Source organism: Larimichthys crocea, unplaced genomic scaffold (assembly GCF_000972845.2).
Source record: "Larimichthys crocea isolate SSNF unplaced genomic scaffold, L_crocea_2.0 scaffold100, whole genome shotgun sequence".
NCBI classification, from domain to species: Eukaryota; Metazoa; Chordata; class Actinopteri; family Sciaenidae; genus Larimichthys; species Larimichthys crocea.
This window is the reverse complement of record NW_020851384.1, coordinates 35869-58368: the sequence shown is the minus strand read 5'-3', so window position 1 is coordinate 58368 and position 22500 is coordinate 35869. Positions and strand designations below refer to the sequence as shown.

The window sequence follows — 22500 nt, the reverse complement described above, 5'->3', positions numbered from 1 at the left end:
AATTGTTGGTCTCTGTAAATAATATTATAAAGAGTATGGTCTGTATGGAAAGTATTATGACATAACTTTTGTTATGATATGGCGCTATATAAATAAAATTGAATTGAATCACTGAAACCAGACAGACTTAACTAACACAGGAGAGCCAGGTCATCAGGACTAGCCTCTGCAGTGTAGTATCTCAGGGACAAAGGACACTCTTATCGTGACAACAATGTTTTGGATAAGGAGGACGGGTGTTTTGAAAGAGTAGTGAAGGAGGTGATCTGTGACCTCACCTGATGTGACCACACCAGACCTCAGGTGACCTTAACAACTGTCTGTAGAATGACATCACAACAATGAGCACTAACGAACTAAGTGGAAACATCGGCCGGGTCCTGGTCGATCCCACCAACAATATCTGGTCAACCTTTACACACTTCAACACATAAAACATAAAATGTTTGTAACAGATGGTGCGTTAATCCTCTTCACAATGAACAGATGTACATCGTCAGATTAACACACACACACACACACACACCCTGTCCCCTCGACCCAGTTCTCAGGGTTCATCCAATCAAAATGTAGGACATAACACAGACATGCTTGCGTACATGCGCATGTGTGTGTGTGTGTGTGTATGTGTGTGTGTGTGTGTGTGTGGCCTGTGATGCTTGTCCATGTGTTTACAGACACGGACAAGGACACAAACATGCTCCTATTAGCTGTTTCACTTCCTGGTTTACTCACTAAACATGCTCAGTGGTGTTTCTTCTACAGGCTCCACCCAACAGTTTTGACTCCACCCACGTCGCTTGTATCTTTTCTCAGTTAAACTTTTTAAAACGTTAAATGTCTGTGGATCAAAAGGGCTTCAGGTAGTGGCTGAATGAATGAGATTGAGGATACAAGCAGCTGAAATTAGTTTCAGCTTGGGATCCTCTAGGTGGAGCTGGAATGTGTTGATGGTTAGGACTCAACATCCTGCTAAACCTGCTGCCATAGAGACCCAACCCGACCTGACCCAACCTGAACTGATTCGACCCAACCAGACCTGGGAGGAAAAAATGATAGATGGGTATGTCACTTGGAGGTGTCCTGTCCAGTTTTACTGACAGTTAACCTGACTCCATGTTCAGACCTGTAGGGTCTTCAGATTACAAAAGTTTGATCATCACATGATGTTTGTTTTTTTAATCACAAAATGAAAACCATATATATAATATTTCCTCCATAAAATATGATCCAGTTTCACCAGAATCAGTGAAATAGTTGGTGCTGTGTGACTTAGTGCCGTAAAGCGTTACGTACTTTTCCCGACCCGGAGCCCAAAGTTACATGAGAACAGACGAATGAATGACAGAGACACCGTTCACCTGATCACAGGTCAGAGTGGATCAACAGGAGTTAACATCTGAACAGGAAAATAACTGTCTACTGTCTGTCTACCTGTCTGTCTCTTAGCCTGTAATGTCACCATCCACAACCGCTGCAGAGACAGTCTGGCCAGCTGTGCCAAGATGAAACAAAGGGTAAGACCTGTCTGTCTGTACTATCTGTACTGTCTGTCTGTTTGGCTACATGTCTATCTGTAGTGACAATCTCACCTCCTTCCTGTCTGTCTCTCACAGCAACAGAAACTTGCTCTGCAGAATGTCGCCCTTCGAACCAAAAGTGAGTCTACCCGCCTGTCTCTTTAACAATCTATCACGATGACTGTCCATCTAGCTGCATTGTGGTAAATGTAGGATGTGTCAGGATGTGACAGTGTGATCTGTTAATCATGAAACATTTGTTTGTTTTTAAAAGGTGTCTTCTTCTTCTTCTTCTCCTTCTTCTTCTTCTTCTGTAGTTTTATCATGTGTTTTCTCTTCTGCCCTGATTTTTCAGCTCCAATGATGAAGGAGCGTCCGAGCTCGGCCATCTACCCGTCAGACAGTCTTCGTCAGTCTCTGCTCGGGTCCAGACGGGTTCGTTCTGGCCTCTCACTCGCCAAGAGCGTCTCCACCAATAACATTGCAGGGTAAGATTGAGTGGCTGCCTGATTGGTTTACATGTTTCTGATATTTGAACAGTTTGAACTCTCTGTCTCTCTGTCTGTCTGCCTGTCTTACTTGTCTCTCTTTGACCTGTCTGTCTCTCCTTAGTGTCAGTGAGGACTCTGTGGGTCTCAGGAGGATTCTGTCTCAGTCCACTGAGTCTTTGAACTTCAGGAACAGGACTTTGTCCATGGAGTCTCTGACTGATGACGGTCTGTTCTCACTTTCATCTCAATAATCAGTAATCAGTAACTCCTGTAATTATTAGGATCATTTAGAATAGTTAATTAGATTCAGATATTGTTTACAGGTGAGTGGTGGTGGAGCCCCCTGCTGGAGGAGCTGCAGGCGGAGGGCAGCTGTGTTCAGGCCGACAGCTGGAGTCTCGTTGTGGATCCAAACTTCTTGCAGACACTTCATAAAGACCTCATCAAACAACAGGATGTCATCTACGGTATATACATATATAAAATATATATACAAATATATAAAACAAGTATAAAAATATGTAATACAAACATACCGTAAATTCCGGGCTATAAGCCGCTACTTTTTTTCTTCACTTTAAACACTGTGGCTTATACTACGGTGCGGCTTATTCATGTTTTTTCCTGGCGCCAAAAAGCGTACTATCACAACTATTGTAAATCAGTCATTTCTACTAACCCTCATCGACATGGAAAATACCCGAAGAAAAGCATATGATGCGGCCTTTAAGTTAAAAGCGACCACTCTGGCGGTTGAAGAAGGAAATCGAGCTGCTGCACGCAATCTTGGAATAAATTAATCAATGGTGAGAAGGTGGAGGCGCCAGCATGGAGAACTGAGCCAATGCAAAAAGACGACAAAAGCTTTCAGAGGTAATCATAGCAGGTGGCCCGAGCTTGAAAACTTTCTGGAAGACTGGGTCAACACACAGAGAGCAGGCGGCCGCTGTGTTTCTACTTTACAAATCAGACTGAAGGCAAAAGCAATCGCCACCAAGTTGAAAATAGAAGATTTTAGAGGTGGGCCATTGTGGTGTTTTAGATTCATGAAACAAAAACGCCTGTCCTTGAGGGCACGCACAACTTTGTGTCAGCAGCTCCCTTCCGACTACGAGGAGAAACTTGCTTCATTCCACACGTTCACTCAAACAAAGATAACAGAGAATTCCATCGGGCCAGAAGATATCATAAATATGGATGAAGTACCTCTGACGTTTGACCTGCCTCTCACTCGGACTGTAAATAAAAAAGGTGACTCGTCCATCACACTGAAAACAAACGGCCATGAGAGAACGCATTTTACCTGTGTTTTGAGTTGCACAGCATCCGGAGTGAAGCTTCCTCCCATGGTGATTTTTAAGCGGCTGACAATGCCAAAGGAAAAATTCTCAAAAGAAATCGTGGTGAAAGTAAATAAGAAAGGTTGGATGATGGAGAGCCTGATGAAGGATTGGCTCAGAGAGTGTTACTCAAAGCGACCAGGGGGCTTTTTTCGCAAAAAAAAAGCACTGTCGTTATGGACAGCATGAGAGCCCATGTAACAGAGTCAGTGAAAGCTGCCATCAAGAGCACAAACACAATTTCAGCTGTGATTCCTGGGGGTACCACTAAGTACCTCCAGCCACTGGACATCAGCCTGAACCTGGAATTTAAAGTGGCACTCCGCGAAGAGTGAACAGGCCGCATGCGAAGAGCATCTTTAAATCAAGTCTACCAGTGGATCCTAAATGCCTGGAGCTGTGTCAAAACATCAACCATCACCAACGGATTCCGAAAGGCTGGACTGCTGCATGATGAAGAGGACGGTGCGCACTCAAGTGACATCGAAAATGAGGAGAGTGATGCAGTAAGTGATTAGATCCTGAGGCCGTTTAATTCGGACACTGAAGTAGAGGACTTTGATGGTTTCAGTGCGCAGGAGGAGGATGAAGAAGGCGATCAGTGACTTTTCTGGTAGGATGCAGTATATGGCATATGTTTTTACCAGTTATTAGGAGATACTGGAATGCTGTTCATGCACTTTCATGTTCATTGAGTAAAAAAGCATAAGCAACGTAATTTGTGTGTTGCTGATACAAACGTATATTTCATGGTAGCTGCGTTACAGACACCGACAAAAAGCATTTACAATATATTTGTTTATGTTACTAAGCGGATTAAATTTAAAAAAGTTAAAAAAATCCTTACATGTGATAAAATTTGGATTTAAGTTCTCTGTATAAACATACAAGTGAAAAGAGTGGATGTTGTCCCTTACCTGTCCGCTTGTCACCCACTGTCAGTGACTCATTTCTTACAGTAATAAAAACATATAATGAAAGAATAAATGAGTTTTTGAGCTAATTTTTCATATTACTACATGGGATACCTGCGGCTTAAAATCCGGTGCGGCTTGTACAAGTACAAAATTGATTTTCTTTCTAAAATTAGAGTATGCGGCTTTTAATCAGGTGTGCGCTGTAGTCTGGAATTTACAGTAAATGTCTCAAACATGTATATAAATATATAAAACATCTATATGTATACATCCTTCATCCTGTCTCACTCTCCTTCATGACGTCTCTCAGAGTTGATCCAGACGGAGTTCCACCATGTGCGGACGTTGCGGATCATGGAGGGGGTGTACCGGCGAGGGATGCTGGAGGAGGTGATGCTGGAGGCAGGCGTGGTTCACACCATCTTCCCCTGTCTGGATCAGCTGCTGGAGTGGCACTCAAACTTCCTGTCAGAGCTGTTGAACAGGAGGAAGGAGGGTCTGATGGAGGGCAGCTCCACCAACTTCACTGTCCGCAGGATTGGAGACCTGCTGCTCAGACAGGTATGACAGCACAGGTGATCTCTGTGGGTCCACTCACTGTTGTTTAGTGTCTCTGGTCAGGCACCAGAGTCTAAAATACTGTATAATATATAAATATATTCCGTATGATATATAACTGTACTGTAAATATATACTGTATATTAACATATTTATTATTTTATATTTTTTCTTATGAAGATAAAACATTTTACATTTTTCATTAAATCGTTTGTTTTGTGAGTGAGGGAGAAATTTATGATTCACTGCCATACATACCGTGATCTTGTCTGTCTCTCTGTTTATCTCTCTGTACCTGTCTCTCTCTTTTTGCACCTGTCTGTCTGTAGTTTTCAGGTCAGTCTGCAGACGACATGAAGAAACTTTACTCTGAGTTCTGCAGTCGACATCCAAAAGCTGTGAAACTCTACAAAGAAGTTTTAACTCGAGACCGAAGACTGCAGCAATTCATCAGGGTGAGGACCAGAATCAGAACCTGGACCTAGACCACGGCTAGGGTTTTAATTTTTATTAACTTTTGTAGCCAGAATCTAGAGAACACGTTTGTATTTATAATAAGAATCATAGATCTGTCACAGCACAGAACCTGGTCTGGACCAGGATAGGTGTGCAGCATCAGTTAGTGACATGGTTAAAAGGGAGACACTGAAAACTCGACATACCTGTGACACATCATAGGTAATCTCACCTTGTAGTTCAGCTCTCGGATGTTTCTGTGTGGTTCTGACTCTCTTTTTTTCCCCATAATGCTCAGCGTGTCTGTCGTGGTCCTCTGCTGCGTCGTCACGGCGTCCAGGAATGTATCCTGCTGGTGACACAGCGACTCACAAAGTACCCCGTCCTCATCCAACGAATCCTCGACAACACCAAAGGTACGACCCCTGACCCTCAATAACCTCTGACCTCTGTCTGTTGTCTTTGATGTTACCTTGTCCCTTTGACCTCATACAGGCAACGAGGAGGAGGCCCAGGCCTTAAGTCAGGCAATGCTTCTGCTGAAGGAGCTGATTAGTTCAGTGGACAAGGAAGTGCTGGAGCTAGACCGAACCAGAAGGCTGCAAGAGATTCAGGCCCGTCTGGACCCCAGGGCTCAGGCTGAGGTCCGTGGAGGAGGAGTGTTCAGAGGAGGAGAGTTGCTGAGGAGGAGGCTCCTCCACGAAGGGACTCTCCTCTGGAAGGTCCAAGGCTCGAGGATGAAAGGTAGAGCCAACTGATGCCGCATCATCTGTCTACCTGCTGTGATGAGACACATAGATATGTAGGCATGCATTACACCTGTTTACCTGTGTGTTTGTCTACAGATGTACAGGTCCTGCTGATGTCAGACATCTTGGTTTTTCTTCAGGAGAAAGATCAGAAGTTCACTTTCGCATCACTGGTAAGTCACACCTGGTCATACCCGCTCATACCTGTACCTCCACAAATCAGCTCTGTTGGACACCAGTCTGAATGAAGCTAGCAGAAGCATATCATCTGCAAAAGCTGACATGCAAAAAACTCTCTCAAGGACTGAAGGACCTGTAGTAAATGCCCTGATACCTGAAGTTCCTTAGTAACTCCTGCAACACATCCTGGGGACACATGAAACTGATATAGACACACACATGGCCAAACTCCCATGACCCCTGTAGGATCAGGAAAAACACCTCACTCCAGAATCAGTCATAGCCTCTTTTCAGCAGCCTAACTGAACAATCCCTTACATAGGCTGAGCAGTGTGATATCTTGATAGTTGGCAGTCACCCTTTCTTTTAAGATGTGAATCACCATGCCAGTCCACAGGTACTATCCCGGACCTCTTTGACTCAACCAAGACATGCTTAAATATGGTGGTCTTGTACCACGACAACTCAGGATCACAAGTCTAAGACTGTCCAGTCATTACAGAAAGACTGATACCATCTATCATCTGTCTACCTCAGTGGTTTGTCTTTGGATCCCCCTGTTTGTATCTGAACCTTCGCCACCTGCACACATGTCAGTTGTGTGTTTGTTTCATGTCACTGCTTCAGGTTGTCGTTTGTGAGACCTGATAAAAATAAGTTGACTGTCCAGATATTGCCACCTTTCGCTCTATCTGAGCTTACCTGTTGTCTGTTTACCTGTTTAGCTGACTGTATGCCTGTGTCTCCACCTGTCTCAGGACAAGTCTCCAGTAGTCTCTCTGAATAACCTGATTGTCAGAGACATAGCCAACCAGGAACGAGGGATGTACCTGATCAGCGCCTCCACCCCTCCAGAGATGTACGAGCTGTATGCTTCATCGAAAGACGACCGCAGGACCTGGATGAGCCGCATCCAGCAGACTGCTGACAAGTCAGTACTGCATGGTACCTCACAGTAACACTGACCCTGTGTCATACTCTGTAAATATGGTCATTTGTCCTTAGTGAGATACAAATTTCTGAATTATTGGTCTAGTTACTGTATATTTGTCCCGGTCTTTAGAGGATGGAACCTTCAGGTCTTAATGACACCTTGATCTTTCCTCTGGTGCTACCATCAAGACAAGTGCTACATATTTTGCTCGGCCACAGTCTGAAACACTGAACCACTTAAGTGCCCTGTTTCAGACCTGGGCTGACCTGAAGCTGTTTGTTTATCAGTTTAGACCAACTGGCCTGTTTCATTCTGCCTAAACCAACCTGATCTCCTGTTGAGCCTGATCTCCTGTTGAACCTGATCTCCTGTTGAACCCGTTTTTTTATTGAACCGGATCTTGCTGAAAATGAAAATACAGAAAAAAGTATCAGACTCTGTTGTTAATACACTCAATGCATCCTGTATCTGTTTCAAATTAAAGGCCCTGGATAGAAACCCTTCAGGCTTTTATTGTGAAACATATTCTGAGTGATTCAACTGCTGAACAGGTGAAACAAAATATCTCCTAAGACTCTTCCAGCCAAACACTTTCCAAGAGGTTGAGCTTGATATCTTCCATTGAAATTCACAATATTTTGTTCAGATTTCCTCTTTAATGCAGCTGTTAGTTCCCCTTTCCCATTTTTGTTTAATTATAGATGCTACTAGTTGTCTTAACTTCTTGGGGTCCCTTGTAAAGTATTGAACTTATTCTAAGTCCTAAGTCACCCTTATAGGCACTAATCAAAACTTTAACAATTCATTCTCAAACACTTTTTGGCCCTCAGGAATAGAACTGTTAATATGGTGACATACCTGAAGAAATCTAAAAATAGTCACTATTATTTAAACCATGTAGTCTCTTAAGTTACTCATCCATGCCTGAATAGGAATTTTCCCTGATATGCTTTCTTCAATTTTCTTCCATCTCACCTGGTAATCAGAGTTGCACCAACAAAACTAAATCCTTAGTTGAGTGAACAGTTAATTATTAATTAGTAATTAATTGATAAGTCTGTATACTTAGTGCTCACAGTGTTGTGTGTTTTGTCTGCAGCTGTCCGTCCAGAGATGAGTTTCCTCTCATTGAGACTGAGGACAAAGCTTTACTGCGCAGACTCAGAGGTAAAACATTTCCTCTTTCACCTCCTTCACCTCTTTCACCTCCTTTATCTCCTTCACCTACACCAATAAAACATGTTGAGATCCTCAGAGAGTTGTCCATCCTGATGTACCCTGATCCTAGACTGAAAGTCCTCACAATGACTGCACAGAAACTTATGACAACATTTCTTCTCCGTTCCTCTCCTTTTCTTTCCTTTCCTTTCCTCTCCTCTCCTTTCCTCCATAGCTGATATCCAGCAGAAGGACAGGGAGGTGTTGGAGCTCCTTCAGGAGAGAGTCACTCTGTTTTCTGACCTGGTTGAGGCGACAGGAAGAGAAGAAGAAGAAGGAGAAGGTGTGGAGCAGAGCACCTCCTCCTCCAAGACCTCCTCCTCCTCCTGCAGGAATCTGTTCAGGGCAGACACACCTCACACTCCCCTGGCCGAGCCGCTCCTCTGCGCCTCCATCGCTGAAGGTAAGTTTGAATTTTCAGTCATTCTGCATCATGTCACCTCGCTGTGTTACTGTGTGATGTGACCTTGCTGTATTTGTCTGTTTTCAGTGGACAAACTGACCGAACTGCTGCTGGACTCCAACATCAACAAGTCCTCTGTAACCAACGGCAACCAGGAACTCAGCAGTGAGTCAGTGGCACATGATCAAAGTTCAAACTTTCTGTTTGTAGACAGACAGACAGTTACTGACAGTTATAGACAGACAGACAGTTACAGCCAGACAATTATAGACAGTTACAAACAGACAGACATATTTCCCTATTTGTGTTTTTCTGTCTCTTCGATCAGTTTAATGTTTATGATGTCACTGATGATGTCATTGATGATGCAAAGTGTGATGCTTCCCTCTGCTGACATTTTTACTTCTCTTGCTGTGTTTGTGTCTGTTTCACTCTCAGATGGTGACCCAGGTTCTCTGAATGGTTCTTTGGACCTGAACAGCAGCTCGTCAAAGGTAAATGACCTTTGACCCTGGACAGACTGATGATGGACTGATGATGGACTGATGATGGACTGATGATGGACTGATGGACTGATGATGGACTGATGAATTGATGATGGACTGATGATAGATTGATGATGGGACTGATGATGGACTGATGGACTGATGAATTGATGATGGACTGATGATGGACTGATGAAAAGATGATGGACTGATGATGGACTGATGATAGATTGATGATGGGACTGATGATGGACTGATGAATTGATGATGGACTGATGAAAAGATGATGGACTGATGATGGACTGATGATGGCACTGATGGACTGATGATAGATTGATGATGGGACTGATGATGGACTGATGAATTGATGATGGACTGATGAATTGATGATGGGCTGATGATGGGCTGATGATGGACTGTTGAATTGATGATGGACTGATGATGGACTGATGAATTGATGATGGACTGATGATGGGACTGATGAATTGATGATGGACTGATGAATTGATGATGGACTGATGAATTGATGATGGACTGATGAATTGATGATGGACTGATGATGGACTGATGGACTGATGATGGATTGATGGACTGATTATGGATTGGTGATGGACTGATGATGGAATGATGAATTGATGATGGACTGATGATGGAATTATGATGGACTGATGATGGACTGATGTTGGACTGATGATGGACTGATGAATTGATGATGGACTGATGATGGACTGATGATAGACTGATGATGGACTGATGAATTGATGATGGACTGATGAATTGATGATGGACTGATGATGGACTGATAAATTGATGATGGACTGATAAATTGATGATGGACACTGAACAATCATGGAACATTCCTGACTTCTTCTGTTTTGTTTTTTTCAGGACAGAAACGGGAACCAGCTGCAGGAACGAACTGTAAATGAGGTAACAAACACATCTGAGCATCTCCTTCTTTATCTACTTTATGTTTGGGCTGTAATCAGGTAGTGATACGGCTGTGTTTCAGCTGTGATCCGGCTATGTTTTTCGGCTGTGATCCAGCTATGTTTTGGCTATGATCTGACTGTGATACGGCTATATTTCAGCTGTGATCCGGCTATGTTTTTCGGCTGTGATCCAGCTATGTTTTGGCTGTGATCTGACTGTGATACGGCTATATTTCAGCTGTGATCCGGCTATGTTTTGGCTGTGATCCGGCTATGTTTTTTGGCTGTGATCCAGCTATGTTTTGGCTATGATCTGACTGTGATACGGCTATGTTTTGGCTGTGATCCAGCTACGTTTTGGCTGTGATCTGGTTGTGATCCGGCTATGTTTTGGCTGTGATCCGGCTATGTTTTGGCTGTGATCCGGCTATGTTTTTCGGCTGTGATCCAGCTATGTTTTGGCTGTGATCCGACTGTGATACGGCTATGTTTTGGCTGTGATCCAGCTACGTTTTGGCTGTGATCTGGTTGTGATCCGGCTGTGATCCAACTATGTTTTAGCTGTGATCCGACTGTGACATGGCTATATTTCGGCTGTGATCCAGCTATGTTTAAAACAAACAGACAAACAAATGTTCAGTTTTTTTCAGCTGATGTCTGTCCTCTCTACAGGAAGTCCGTCAACGATTGGTCAGTCTGAGCACACACCTTCACGCCCTGCAGGTATGAAGACAGGAAGATATTCACATTTTGTATTAATCATGTGATGTGTTGAAGATGATTGACATTGTCATTCTGCAGTATATACCTGCCTCATACCTAATTGACCCCGCCCCCAGGCTGCTGTGATTCGTCAGGACTCGATACTGGAGTTGTCAGTCGGAACAGCCCCTTCTACTTCCTTAATCCCTAGCTCCGCCCATGGGCCCCGCCTCAGTCGGTCCATGTCACGGGACACAGGGCTTGACGCCGCTGGGGAGGCGGTACTGCTGCGGCGACAGGTGGAGCTGCTACAGGAGGAAGTGACACGGTTGCGTCTAAAGGGGGAGGAGCCAACCAGAGAGGGGGAGGAATCAGACAGCAGGAAGAGGAGTAATGGAGAGATCAGTGATGTCATCAAGGGAGAACAGGTAGGTCAGATGTGCAGGTGACAAAGCGGGACACCTAAGCCAACTAAACCAGGCTAAACTAAACCAGGCTTAACTAAACCAGATTAAGTCAAACCAGGTTAATCTAATCATTGTCAGCAGGTGAGCAGAAGGCGTGGCAGCAGGGAACTGGAGCCCCACCCCATTTCGCCATTGGCCATCCAGGATCCAGTGGACCAATTAGACGGCGTCCAGGAAGTAAATGAGCAGGAAGAGGAAGTGATGAGGATCTCTCCTCGCTCGGACAGCCCCAGAGGTTGGTTCACTAATTAATATATATATGAACATATGAATATTCAAATTAATAATTAATTAGTTGACTTATTATCATGTCATTTAAATATGTATTTATACTACCGTTTGTAATGTTACTGTGCTGATGAATGTCTCCATGGTAACCCCTGGTGACCTCTGCCCTCTCAGACCTGCAGGACATCCCAGAGGAGAGCGAGTGTGGCGCTGATCCCAGTTAACCTCACACCTCCACCTGACCACCTCAGGGACCTGCTGATGTCACTGTGATGTCAGCAAGATGTCACAGCCTGTTGCAGTCACTGTCAGACTTGGAGATGATGTCATTTCCTGTGTGATAGACCAAATCCGCTGTTGAACTTTTGTTCCTGAAATGTTTTCTGAATGTTGCTGTTAGGTTAGAAACGGGAAGTATAACCATGTGACCTGTTTACATCATCACATCAGCTGGAGCCCCACCCCCTAATGCAGCAGTGGACGGGGTTATACGGGGGCGGGGCTTACATTACATTGTTTTATGAAGCTGGGTGGAGTTTCCTCCTGAAACTCACCACACTACATTACCCAGAATGCCTTTGGACATGTGCTGGAGTCACCACCTGCTGTGGCGGGGGGGGGGGGGGGTATAGTTGTAGATTACATGAAGCTGAAACATGACATCACTGCTGTTAGCATGTTAGCATGTTATCATGTTTCTTTTCTATGTATTTAATCTCATTTGTCGGTTTGAACCAATCCGATCGTTTAACCAAAACACAGCAGCTGCTCTTCATTACACCAAGCATGAACAGAGAAGTTAGATCAACATCAGACCAACGTCTGATGAACATTTCATTGACTGTCTTTTGTCCTGAGAGTTTAGCTGATGGTTGATGATGAAGATGATGAGGAGTTAATTTTATTTTCAGTTTTACGATCACAATAAATCAGCTGATTGCAAAACTAAACATTCAGTTTAAAAATTTAAACCTTTTTAAAAGATGAACTTAACTGAAACTTTAAAATATTTTTTTTTATTGATCAACATTTAAAAAATGTAACACACAAAGAAATAATTATTTTTTATTGGACAAAGAGTTTCTTCACTTTGACGCCGTTTGACCCTTGGACCTCCACTTCCTGTCTCTGAATGGATTTCAACATAAAATCCCAAAGTGCTCTCGATGGTCTTAGACATGTTGTTTGATATTGTTTATAAATTATGACTGAAATAAAAATACAGATCATGTCGACAGCAGAACGCTAGGCGTTTTCACCTGAGAAGAAAAAAAGATTAAGATGTTTATGAAATGTTTTTTTTATGTTAATGAAATGTTTTTTTTATGTTTATGAAATGTTTTTTGTATCAGGTGTAAAAAAAAGTTTTTCAGCCTGAAATTTGACGACGAGTCATTTTGTGATTCATAACATCAGGACAAAAAGAGCTTTATAGACTCCAGGTGAGGCATCCAGGTGACTTTGTTTAAACTGGAGGCAGCAACAGCTTCTTATTTTCATGACATTCTAATGTTGGACTGAAGTTTGTGAATAATGTTAGTTTTGTTATAAATCAGCTGTTTTTATTTCTGCAGATTAAAATCATAACAACTTTTTAAACATTCACCATGTTTGTTTGGTGCTTTGATCGTCTGCTTCATTAAATCACATTGGCTGGATAAGGAAACACCGGACAGCCGCAGAGACCTGAACCGGAATTTGACCAGAACCCAAGAGCAGAACCCAACACACCCAACCCCGTGTCCAGGCTCAGACAGGTCGGGCCCGCAGTTTGAAGAGTCCCTCCATGATCACATGACTGACTGATCATGTGACTCACTGTCACCCTCAAGCCATAATACTTTATTACTTTATTGTTGTTATAAGGAAATGTGTTTGTACAAAGCCTCAAACATACATGGATACACAGATACATAGAAACACCACAACATAACCAGAAGAACAGACATTCAATACAGCACACTTGTCACATTTATATCCCATCCCTATTCCATATGCATTGCTCCTGCCCAGCGATTACTGGGGTGCTTTGTTGAGCGATGGTATGGCAGAAGGTACCAAACTCCTTTCTGTTTGATGGGGTCTGTGTTGCCATGGTGATGCCAGTATATCATGGATCAACTACATCCCATTATAGCGGTAAAGTATCACGTGGTACTGGTCCGCCTTTTCTTTTTTTGGCAGCAGTCCGCTTCCGTAGTTTAATCAACAATTTTTAGAAATTTAAATGACTTTTATTTTATAAACGTCGTCGGGTCTGCGTCACTTCCTTTGGAGGGAACTTCACCCGGAAGAGGGTGTAGTCCTGAGTTGGGAGTTGGCTGATGAGGAAACACCGCAGAGACGGAACCAGAACCAGAACCAGAACCAGAACCGACCAGGACCCGAGACCAGGACCGGAACACTCAGAACCACACACCGACCCCGCGTGCAGGCTCAGACAGGCCGGAAGCCGCAGTTTGTGAGACTTCCGTCACTTTGTAACAGCTAACAGCTAACAGCTAACAGGGAAGTGACGGCGCCAGGTGAAGTGTGCGCGAGCCGCAGGTGTATTTTCTTTAAAGGACCCAGACAGGTAAGAAGACTCACTCAGGTACACCTCACCTGCTCTCTGTTAGCTCCAGCTCCACGAGCATGCTAACAGGGCGGCGGCCGCTGTTAGCAACAGGAGCTAACATGCTAACAACAACACACACACACACACACACACACACAGGTGTGTAAATATTCAAATTAACTTTATGACGCCTCACTGAGGTCACTTCCTGTTTCTGTGTCACGTGGTTCAGTTTCCAGCAGCTGGTTCTGACCCGGTCCGTTCTGACCCGGTCCAGTTCCTCCTCAGAGTCTGAGGTCAGACAGAGAAACAGGAAGTGCAAACGTGATGTGATTGGTGCAAACTGCATGAGTCATCAGTGCGTGTTGTTTGATTGGCTGACAGCAGAAGAAGAAGATGAGTGGAGGCATGAACAGCATCGATGCAGTGAAGAAGAAGATCAAGGTGCTGCAGGACCAGGCGGAGGAGGCGGAGGACCGAGCTGAGAGGCTGCAGAAGGAGGTGGAGAAGGAGAAGAGGAGCAGAGAGGAGGTACTACAACACACCTGTACAGGTGTTTGGCAGGTTGTTCCAGATACCACAAATACCTGGAATACTCTGTAGTACTACTGAGTGTGAGTACAGTGTGTACTACAGAGTGTGATAAGAAATATGCTGCCTGAGATAACACACACACACACACACACACACTCTCTTAACCAATCACAGCTGACTTTAGGGCAGAGGGCCAATCAGGGCTGACTGTTCCCTCGTGCTTGTCTTGCAGGCAGAGGCAGAGGTGACAGCCCTGAGTCGCCGCCTGCAGCTCAGCGAGGAGAATCTGGACCGCGCTCAGGAGAGACTGACCACCGCCCTGCACAAGCTGGACGAGGTGGAGAAGGTCGCCGACGAGAGCGAGAGGTCAGACACACCGCACCTGTTAACTAAGCTCCTCCTACCTGAATGACCCGTCTGTCTCTTTGAATGACCCGTCTGTCTCTCTGAATGACCTGTCTGTGTCTCTGACCTGTCTGTGGTTCAGAGGTATGAAGGTGAAGGAGAACAAAGCTCTGAAGGACGAGGAGAAGATCGAGCAGCTGGAGGTTCAGCTGAGAGAAGCCAAACGCATCGCTGAGGAGGCCGACCACAAATATGAAGAGGTAACAACACAAATACACCTCTGAGATACCCCGGGGTGATGTCACAGGGTATCTGATGATGTCATCTCTTCATACCTATTCAAAATTCACCTGTAGTGACATCATCTGACAGATGTGTGTTTGATTGACAGGTGGCTCGTAAACTGGTGATGGTGGAAAGAGAACTGGAACGAGCTGAAGGCCGGGCTGAGCAGGGCGAGAGGTTAACACAACATACGTGTACACAGACACAGTACACACACACAGCACATACGTGTACACAGACACAGCACATACGTGTACACAGACACAGCACATACGTGTACACAGACACAGCACATACGTGTACACAGACACAGCACATACGTGTACACACACAGCACATACGTGCCTACACACACAGCACATACGTGCCTAATGCATGCTTACTGCTTGAAGCTGCTCTCTGATTCTGCAGAACGACAAATATGAAACTGAAGGGAGACGTTCACTACGACTCCCAGGGTGCATTTCACCAAAAACTGGCCAGTCACAGAGGTTCAAATTAAGTTCTCCCCTCTGTCAAACTCTGGCTTCTTCTTCACGGCAACAGCAGCTGAGGCTCATGGGTGTTGCAGTACAGCGTCAGAACAAACCGATCAGATGAGACTCGTACAGTGATGACCTCAGGATGAGACAGACTTAGACTGCACTTTATTGATCCCTTTGTGATGACTTCCTCAAGGAAATTGAATGATGTCACACTGCTTCACTAACAGCACTGTAATCTTATTGCATCATCTTTCTCTTTCTGTCTGTTTCCATGGAAAAATGCTGCTGCTGCATGTCCTGCTACCTGTCTGTTCACCTGTCCGTCTTTACTTACTTCTGTAACAGTAATGTTCGGAGGTTGGAGGAGCAGTTGAGGAGTTTTGACCAATCACTGAAGAGCCTGCATGCATCTGAGGACAAGGTACTGAGGGTCACCTGACCCCCCACTGCTGTAAAACTAGAGGAGCTCCTCCTCTTGACCTCCTGCTGCCTCCTCCTCTGACCTTTAGCTGCTGCTTCAGCTCCTCCTGCCAGCCTCTGCATGACTCTAACCTGCTGCAGACACCAAAGTATACGCGACACCTGTCAGACACAAAACTACACGTCACATGACACTAGGGCTGCCACATTATTTTGATAGTCGACTAATCACCGATTATTTTTTAGATTAGTCGAGTAATCGGATCATACGTAAATTCACTGTCCCGGAAAGGGGTGGGTGGGCGCTGTAAACCTCGCGGACGGAGCTGTGAGCCACCTTAGCCCCAGAGTCTTTCCATGCCGACCCAGAGCCACCGCGGAGGCCAGCCAGCGCCGGGGAGAGGTCCCACGAGGGGATCCTCCTGCACCGTGCGGCCGTCCCTGACCCGCCGAGTTGAATCTCTCGGGCAGACTGCGCGGAAGTTGCGGAAAAATCGCCCTGAATTCACAGTGATTCACTGAAGTTGCGTCGCCTGACGCCGATTACCACTACTGTGCGTGTGTGTGACAGAAAGGCAGATGCGGCAGTGGAAACTGCAGCCGCAGTTTCGAGAGAAAAGCAAAGTTAAAAAAAAATGAAAACGATGCTTCGACTAAATTAGTTGTTGACGATTTTGTTTGTCGACATAATTGTGACTAATCGACTAATCGTGGCAGCCCTACATGACACCTGTCAGATGCCACACTGACACATCTGTTCTTTCTGATGTGACCTTTGACCTGCAGTAAGAGTCGGATGTTGGAGGAGGAGCTGAAAACTGTCTTCACTAGTTCAAAGTCTCTGGAGGCCCAGGCTGAGAAGGTAGGGGGGACGGACGGACGGACACCTGTTAACACCTGTTAACATTTACCTGTTGCACCTGTAGAGAAATCTTCCTTCAGATTTCTGTATTTGGTGTGAAAACATGAAGTCTGCCTTTTGGGTGTCTGTAGATCAAGTGAGTTACCTGTCCACCTGACTAACACCTGTAAACTGAACAATTAAGAACAGGTAATGGTCAGGTGTGAAGGTCGCAGGTGGAGCTCCATGAACAGCGACGTTACCTGCACACGTAAAGCTATCACATCACTCCCTTTACCTGACTGGCTGTTCGTACACCTGGTTCTCTGATTGGCTGTTTGTCTCTGTTTGTCAGTACTCCCTGAAGGAGGACAGGTACGAAGAGGAGATCAAGAACCTGAGCAACAAACTCAAGGAGGTGAGACAAAGCTTCACTTCCTGTCTGTTCTGACCTCACTTCCTGTCTGTTCTGACCTCACTTCCTGTTTGTTTCCAGGCTGAGACTCGAGCAGAGTTCGCCGAACGTTCCGTTTCCAAACTGGAGAAAACGATCGACGGCCTCGAAGGTCAGAAAAGTTTTATTGATTAACATTTAATGGTTCATTAATTATCAGTTCATTGATTTTCAGTTCATTAATTATCATTTCATTGATCAGAAGTCTATCTTGTCTCTGTTTCTTTCAGACGCTCTGACTTCGGCCAGAAACGCCAACATGGAGCTTCAGGCGACTCTGAATCAGACCATGGAGGACCTCAACTCCTGTTGAACCTCCTCACCCTGCCCTCCCCCCTGCTCCCCCTCAGGGACTCTGTGGCCAAACATTCCTGTTACTCCTCCTATTGAACCTCCTCTTCATCTTCTTCCATGTTGGGAGGCGTCACAGAGGTGTAGCCCCTCCCCGTTTTATGATTCTTGTTTTCAAACGTTCCTCCTTTAATCACCCCTAGCTTTCATTCACTCCTCCTCCTCCTCCTCCGACAGTGCCAACCTCCCTCCAGTATTAATGAGGAGTTCAGAGGAGGAGGAGGAGTCTAACAGCATTGTTAATTATGAACTAACGAACTGTGTCGTTACTAATTGTTTTTGCCTCCTTGATTAATCAGAGCCAACTTCCTGTTAGCCAATGATGTATGTGTTCCAGATGGGCGTGGTTTAAGGTAGCCAATCACTGAGGCATTCCACTGCCATATATGGTAGACCAGGGGCCAATCAGAGGTCAGGGACACACCCGTTATCCCCACAGGTGACCTTTGACCTGATGAATAAAGTTTGTTTTTACCTGGAAGCAGGTGATGATGATCACTGATGGTCATCACTGTGCTGATGTCACAGCTCATTGTAATAAATCATGGCAGGATTTTATAAAATAAAAGCATGGCCATCTAAATGACTCTGTTTATTCATGTCAAAAGTACTGTAGTAAATGCTGGTTTGAGTACTGTGTAGTACAGTGTGTACTGTCCAAGAATCAGACGTCCTTTGTTTACCTTTAGATCCATTTGTCTCTTAGCATGTTGTGTGAGGCCACCAACAGAGGAGCATCATGAAAAAATGTAACTTAAGTAATCTTTGACATGGTAATCTGATTACCCGTTCTCTCTGATGTAATCTAATTACTTATTCTTCGCCATTTAGTCATCTGTGCTGATTATAGTTACCTTCTGTAATCTCATTACAAGTAATCAATTACTTCACAACACAATTATCAGTCAGTAATCCTCCGATTGATCCTTCGATGATGAATAATTAAACTGAACGTCAATATTTCAGGCATAACAGTCCAGGTGAAAATCTCCCAGCAGTCTTTGCTGCTGCAGTGATTGGCTCCACAGTCAATATCAACGTTGATCAGCTGCTTCCTCAGCTAACTTCAAGATTGGCTTCAGCTGCTCTTCTAACGAGGGGGCATCGCTCTCATTAACGATGATCCAATCAAACTCAACCCCACTGTCCAATCCGCACTCTGACTCCGCATCATCAACACCTGAGAGATAATCAGGTGGAGAGTCAGACAGATAGACAGACATGTGGAGAGTCAGGCAGACAGACGGGTGATGTTACCTGCTGTGAAGCTCCACCCCCTCTGTTTACGTGTTTCTTCTGAAGTTTGAACTCGAACACATCGAGTCTGTCGAGGAAACTCTGACCAGAACCACTGTAGGTCTGACAGACGCCGGGCATCACTCACCACCTGACCAATGAAAGAGCAGAGCACTCACCACCTGACCAATGAAAGAGCAGAGCACTCACCACCTGACCAGTGTGACCTACCCAGACAGGTTGCCATACGCCTCTGGTTACTAGGCGACAGAAGAATCCAGGGTCCTGGCGCCGTCGAGTTTCTCCCCAAAGAATCATGTCAGCCCGATACTGCTCCTTATAAGGCCCAGGACCCAACAACTCGTCAAGGTCCAGACCGTGTTCCTACAGAACCAACAGAACCAGGGTGACTCAGCAGTAACCATGGTGACGTGTAAAGGGGATCAGCAGTTGTTGGACTTACCTGAGCATACTGCTGTTTGAGGGGTCCAGATAAACGTAGAACACAGCAAACGTCAGAACCTAAACTACAGAAGAACAAACGTCAGAACAATCAGCTGATCAGTGCCTTCATACATGTACACCACGTGCTGTTTACGGTTCATCGCAGAGTTTGTTTACCGGTTCTGGATCAGGTCTGTCACGTAGTCTTTTCCGGACTTGCGCTTGCCGCTAAAGACTAGAACCAGTGCGGGTTCGGAGCCACGGTCCTCCATCCTTCCACCAATCACTGACGGATCCGCTGCCAGCCTGTCTCAGCTCCGTTCATCGGACCACATTAGACCATTACCGTAACTGTCAGCAGCAAACCGGAAGACTTCAAAATAAAACTCCTATCGACTAATTACAAACGCTTCGTGACGTCAGTAATCGATAACACGCTGATTGGATATTGATCACATGATGTTTAAAGTTTGTTTGTGCAGAAAAACTAAAAACAACCCGGTGTTTTTCTGACGTCACACCAGTTTAGAGAAATTACGGTAACACACGATCATCGTCATATCGTGGACCGAACCACCGCTTCTCGCAGGAGGGGTGACATCATTGTTTCTCCGTAATGTTTTTTTCCTTTTAATTACTGGTGATTAATTATCTGTCGCAGTGACGTCACATGACAGTATGAGTCATTTTACGTTTCATTATAGTTTCATTTATATTTTTATTTCAGGAATTTAAATACTTTTACCTCAAGAAACAAACAAACCATTCAAAGAAACACTGAGACCCAATTAATTTGAATTTAAACGTTGATGTTGACACGAAAGAAACTAAATATAATATAATATAATATAATATAATGACTCTTAATGTCACTCCTCCCCTTTTCCCTGTTGCGGGTGGTATGGTCGGTGCGAAGGTCAAGTTTGGCAAAATGGCGGCCGCGGTGTTTGGGCGGAAGGCAGCAGTTTTGGGCAGTTTGAGGAGTTTTCCCGCTCAGCGCGTGAGAAAGTTTTATGTTTTAACTTTGGATTTTAAATTTTCACATTCAGTAAACAAAAAACAAACAAGTCAAACTAACGAACTGAACTTTGACCTTTCACCTCGTGAGCGAGCACACACGCACTCTGCCGCTGCGAGTGCACGAGGACGTTTATTTATGATGACGTCACAACGACGTTTTATGTTTTTATGAAGGAGTTAGTTAAACAGAACAAATTAAATAATCTATTATTCTTTAATCTAACAGAACCTGAACAGAACCTAAACTGAACCTGAACTAACACAAGTCTGCTAAAATGGTTCAGATCTTCACTGTGATTTATCATGTTTAATGACTGATTAGTGATTTATCATGTTTAATGACTGATTAGTGATTTATCATGTTTAATGACTGATTAGTGATTTATCATGTTTAATGACTGATTAGTGATTTATCATGTTGTAATGACTGATTAGTGATTTATCATGTTTAAGGATTATTATGATTTATCATGTTTAAGGATTGATTAGTGATTTATCAGTTTATACTGATTAGTGATTTATCATGTTTAAGGATGATTAGTGATTTATCATGTTTAATGACTGATTAGTGATTTATCATGTTTAATGACTGATTAGTGATTTATCATGTTTAATGACTGATTAGTGATTTATCATGTTTAATGACTGATTAGTGATTTACATGTTTAATGACTGATTAGTGATTATCATGTTTAAGGATTGATTAGTGGATTCAAGAAATCAATAAACTGAAGGGGGCTTTAAATACAAACTTCTCCCTCAGACCTGAAGGAACTTGGTTCTTGTTTCTTTCAGTTATGGTTCCACAGTGCAACGTTCTCCTCAGCAGTCTGGTTCCAGTCCTCAGTCGGGTTTCTTCCCACCGGTTGAAGACGCCATGTTGCCAAACAGGTAGTTTCAACAACAGGGTGGCGTTCATCACACAGGAGGCGGGACAGGACTGGGCCGAGCCATGACTACGACACTCTCACAGCTGGGAGCTCAGTGTGTCATCGCCAGCAGGTGAGAGGTCACTTTAAGGGTTAGCGTGGATTCACACCGGATCAGAGATTTCGGCAACTCGTAGCAGCGTAGTCCAGTGGTGGGGGAGTGAGGGGAGCTGATCTGGGTTGCCATGGGCAGTCTATCTAACCTGCTGAATGTAACAGAGACAATCAGAAAATAACTTTTTTTCTGCAGCTTTAGGAGGCCGGTGCTCACTCTCTTATTGTACTTGTCTCTCCTACCAAGTCTACTATGTCTCTTAGGGCTGTGCAATTAATCGAATTTTGATCACGATTTTGATTTTGTTGTCAAACGACTCAAAATCATATAATCGAGTTTAAAACAATTTATTTTCCACTTTTCATTACACAAGTTCTGAGAGACGCGCATGCGCAATACATTCCATTTCACGCGCCCCCGCTGACTAACAGGAGAGCCCAACTGCCTCACGCAGCTGAAGAGTGAGCAGGTGTGTCGGTGTTCAAAAACAGTGGGTGAGATTGAAAGCGAATGAGAAGAATCCGACGAGAAGCAGCAGCACATAATGTACAGATTGCTACAAGGCAACAGCTGCTCCTCTTGGTAACACTACACATGTATCAACCATCTCAAACAAAAGCAGTCACTCACGACGAATTAATAAAGAAACAAAAAGACAAAGCCAGTGCCACAACCAGCAAGACGTCAATCAAACTCAGTCATCGATCACAGACACATTGTTAATGCGACCCTTATCCGACAAGTTCGGAGAGGCAGAAGATGCTGATTGCTTATTGATGCTTATGCTATATTATATTATTTTGTTCTCTACAGAGAATTGCAGAGCAGCTGGATCCATAGTTTTATTTAGATAATTTTTTTTTTATTTATGCCTTATTTAATGTTCCATAAAGTATAATTTTATTGATTAATGCTTTATACATTGCAAAACAGCTGTAAAGTACATATTTGTAGCCAAAATTAT

General features: G+C 44.2%; 4 protein-coding genes across 7 annotated transcripts in view; 3 read left to right on the top strand and 1 right to left on the bottom strand.

Annotated features, from left to right (window-relative positions):
• arhgef2b (rho/rac guanine nucleotide exchange factor (GEF) 2b) overlaps positions 1-13185 on the top strand; it is a 19921-nt gene extending 6736 nt beyond the window's left edge. The window contains exons 3-22 of one of the 2 annotated variants that reach the window (XM_010753506.3): positions 1450-1517; positions 1617-1659; positions 1876-2008; positions 2133-2236; positions 2335-2478; positions 4579-4829; positions 5156-5281; positions 5581-5698; positions 5778-6026; positions 6128-6204; positions 6970-7142; positions 8245-8312; positions 8539-8766; positions 8854-8931; positions 9205-9260; positions 10140-10181; positions 10856-10906; positions 11023-11313; positions 11434-11587; positions 11755-13185. In XM_010753506.3, coding sequence (XP_010751808.1) covers positions 1450-1517; positions 1617-1659; positions 1876-2008; positions 2133-2236; positions 2335-2478; positions 4579-4829; positions 5156-5281; positions 5581-5698; positions 5778-6026; positions 6128-6204; positions 6970-7142; positions 8245-8312; positions 8539-8766; positions 8854-8931; positions 9205-9260; positions 10140-10181; positions 10856-10906; positions 11023-11313; positions 11434-11587; positions 11755-11804 — 2504 coding nt within the window. In that variant the 3' untranslated portion in view covers positions 11805-13185. Of the gene's footprint in view, positions 1-1449; positions 1518-1616; positions 1660-1875; positions 2009-2132; positions 2237-2334; positions 2479-4578; positions 4830-5155; positions 5282-5580; positions 5699-5777; positions 6027-6127; positions 6205-6969; positions 7143-8244; positions 8313-8538; positions 8767-8853; positions 8932-9204; positions 9261-10139; positions 10182-10855; positions 10907-11022; positions 11314-11430; positions 11588-11754 lie in introns of both variants that reach the window. The other variant, XM_010753505.3, reaches the window with a different exon arrangement.
• A 650-nt stretch (positions 13186-13835) lies between these two features.
• Positions 13836-18435, top strand: LOC104937304 (tropomyosin alpha-3 chain). 3 transcript variants are annotated; one of them, XM_010753508.3, is made up of 9 exons: positions 13836-14155; positions 14522-14668; positions 14904-15037; positions 15159-15276; positions 15408-15478; positions 16132-16207; positions 17403-17465; positions 17544-17613; positions 17732-18435. In XM_010753508.3, the coding sequence occupies exons 2-9, from the start codon at positions 14534-14536 to the stop codon at positions 17812-17814; spliced, it is 750 nt and encodes a 249-aa protein (XP_010751810.1). In that variant the 5' UTR covers positions 13836-14155; positions 14522-14533; the 3' UTR covers positions 17815-18435. The 3 variants fall into 3 exon arrangements, with proteins under 3 accessions (XP_010751810.1, XP_019120155.1, XP_010751809.1); XM_019264610.2 differs by lacking the exon at positions 16132-16207 and adding an exon at positions 16993-17068 and having other exon boundaries at positions 13839-14155; positions 14525-14668; XM_010753507.3 differs by lacking the exon at positions 16132-16207 and adding an exon at positions 16993-17068 and having other exon boundaries at positions 13839-14155.
• pmvk (phosphomevalonate kinase) lies at positions 18144-20241 on the bottom strand. Its single transcript, XM_019264612.2, has 5 exons — positions 19710-20241; positions 19552-19615; positions 19320-19472; positions 19110-19239; positions 18144-19032 (listed from the first exon to the last, which is right to left on the bottom strand). The coding sequence occupies exons 1-5, from the start codon at positions 19802-19804 to the stop codon at positions 18887-18889; spliced, it is 588 nt and encodes a 195-aa protein (XP_019120157.1). The 5' UTR covers positions 19805-20241; the 3' UTR covers positions 18144-18886.
• A 190-nt stretch (positions 20242-20431) lies between these two features.
• Positions 20432-22500, top strand: part of decr1 (2,4-dienoyl CoA reductase 1, mitochondrial) — a 7152-nt gene continuing 5083 nt past the window's right edge. Inside the window, exon 1 of the mRNA XM_010753511.3 lies at positions 20432-20532. Coding sequence (XP_010751813.2) covers positions 20434-20532 — 99 coding nt within the window. The 5' untranslated portion in view covers positions 20432-20433. The remainder of the gene's footprint in view (positions 20533-22500) is intronic.

Excerpts from the sequence above, each read along its gene's own strand:
- LOC104937304 (XM_010753508.3), top strand. The coding sequence starts at position 14,534 with ATGAGTGGAGGCATGAACAGCATCGATGCAGTGAAGAAGAAGATCAAG. Across the intron at positions 15,038-15,158 it reads GTCGCCGACGAGAGCGAGAG|AGGTATGAAGGTGAAGGAGA; the intron begins GTCAGACACACC and ends TCTGTGGTTCAG. Across the intron at positions 15,277-15,407 it reads CCGACCACAAATATGAAGAG|GTGGCTCGTAAACTGGTGAT; the intron begins GTAACAACACAA and ends TTTGATTGACAG.
- pmvk (XM_019264612.2), bottom strand. The coding sequence starts at position 19,804 with ATGGAGGACCGTGGCTCCGAACCCGCACTGGTTCTAGTCTTTAGCGGC. Across the intron at positions 19,616-19,709 it reads ACAGACCTGATCCAGAACCG|TTTAGGTTCTGACGTTTGCT; the intron begins GTAAACAAACTC and ends GTTCTTCTGTAG. Across the intron at positions 19,240-19,319 it reads GCGTATGGCAACCTGTCTGG|GTGGTGAGTGATGCCCGGCG; the intron begins GTAGGTCACACT and ends TTCATTGGTCAG.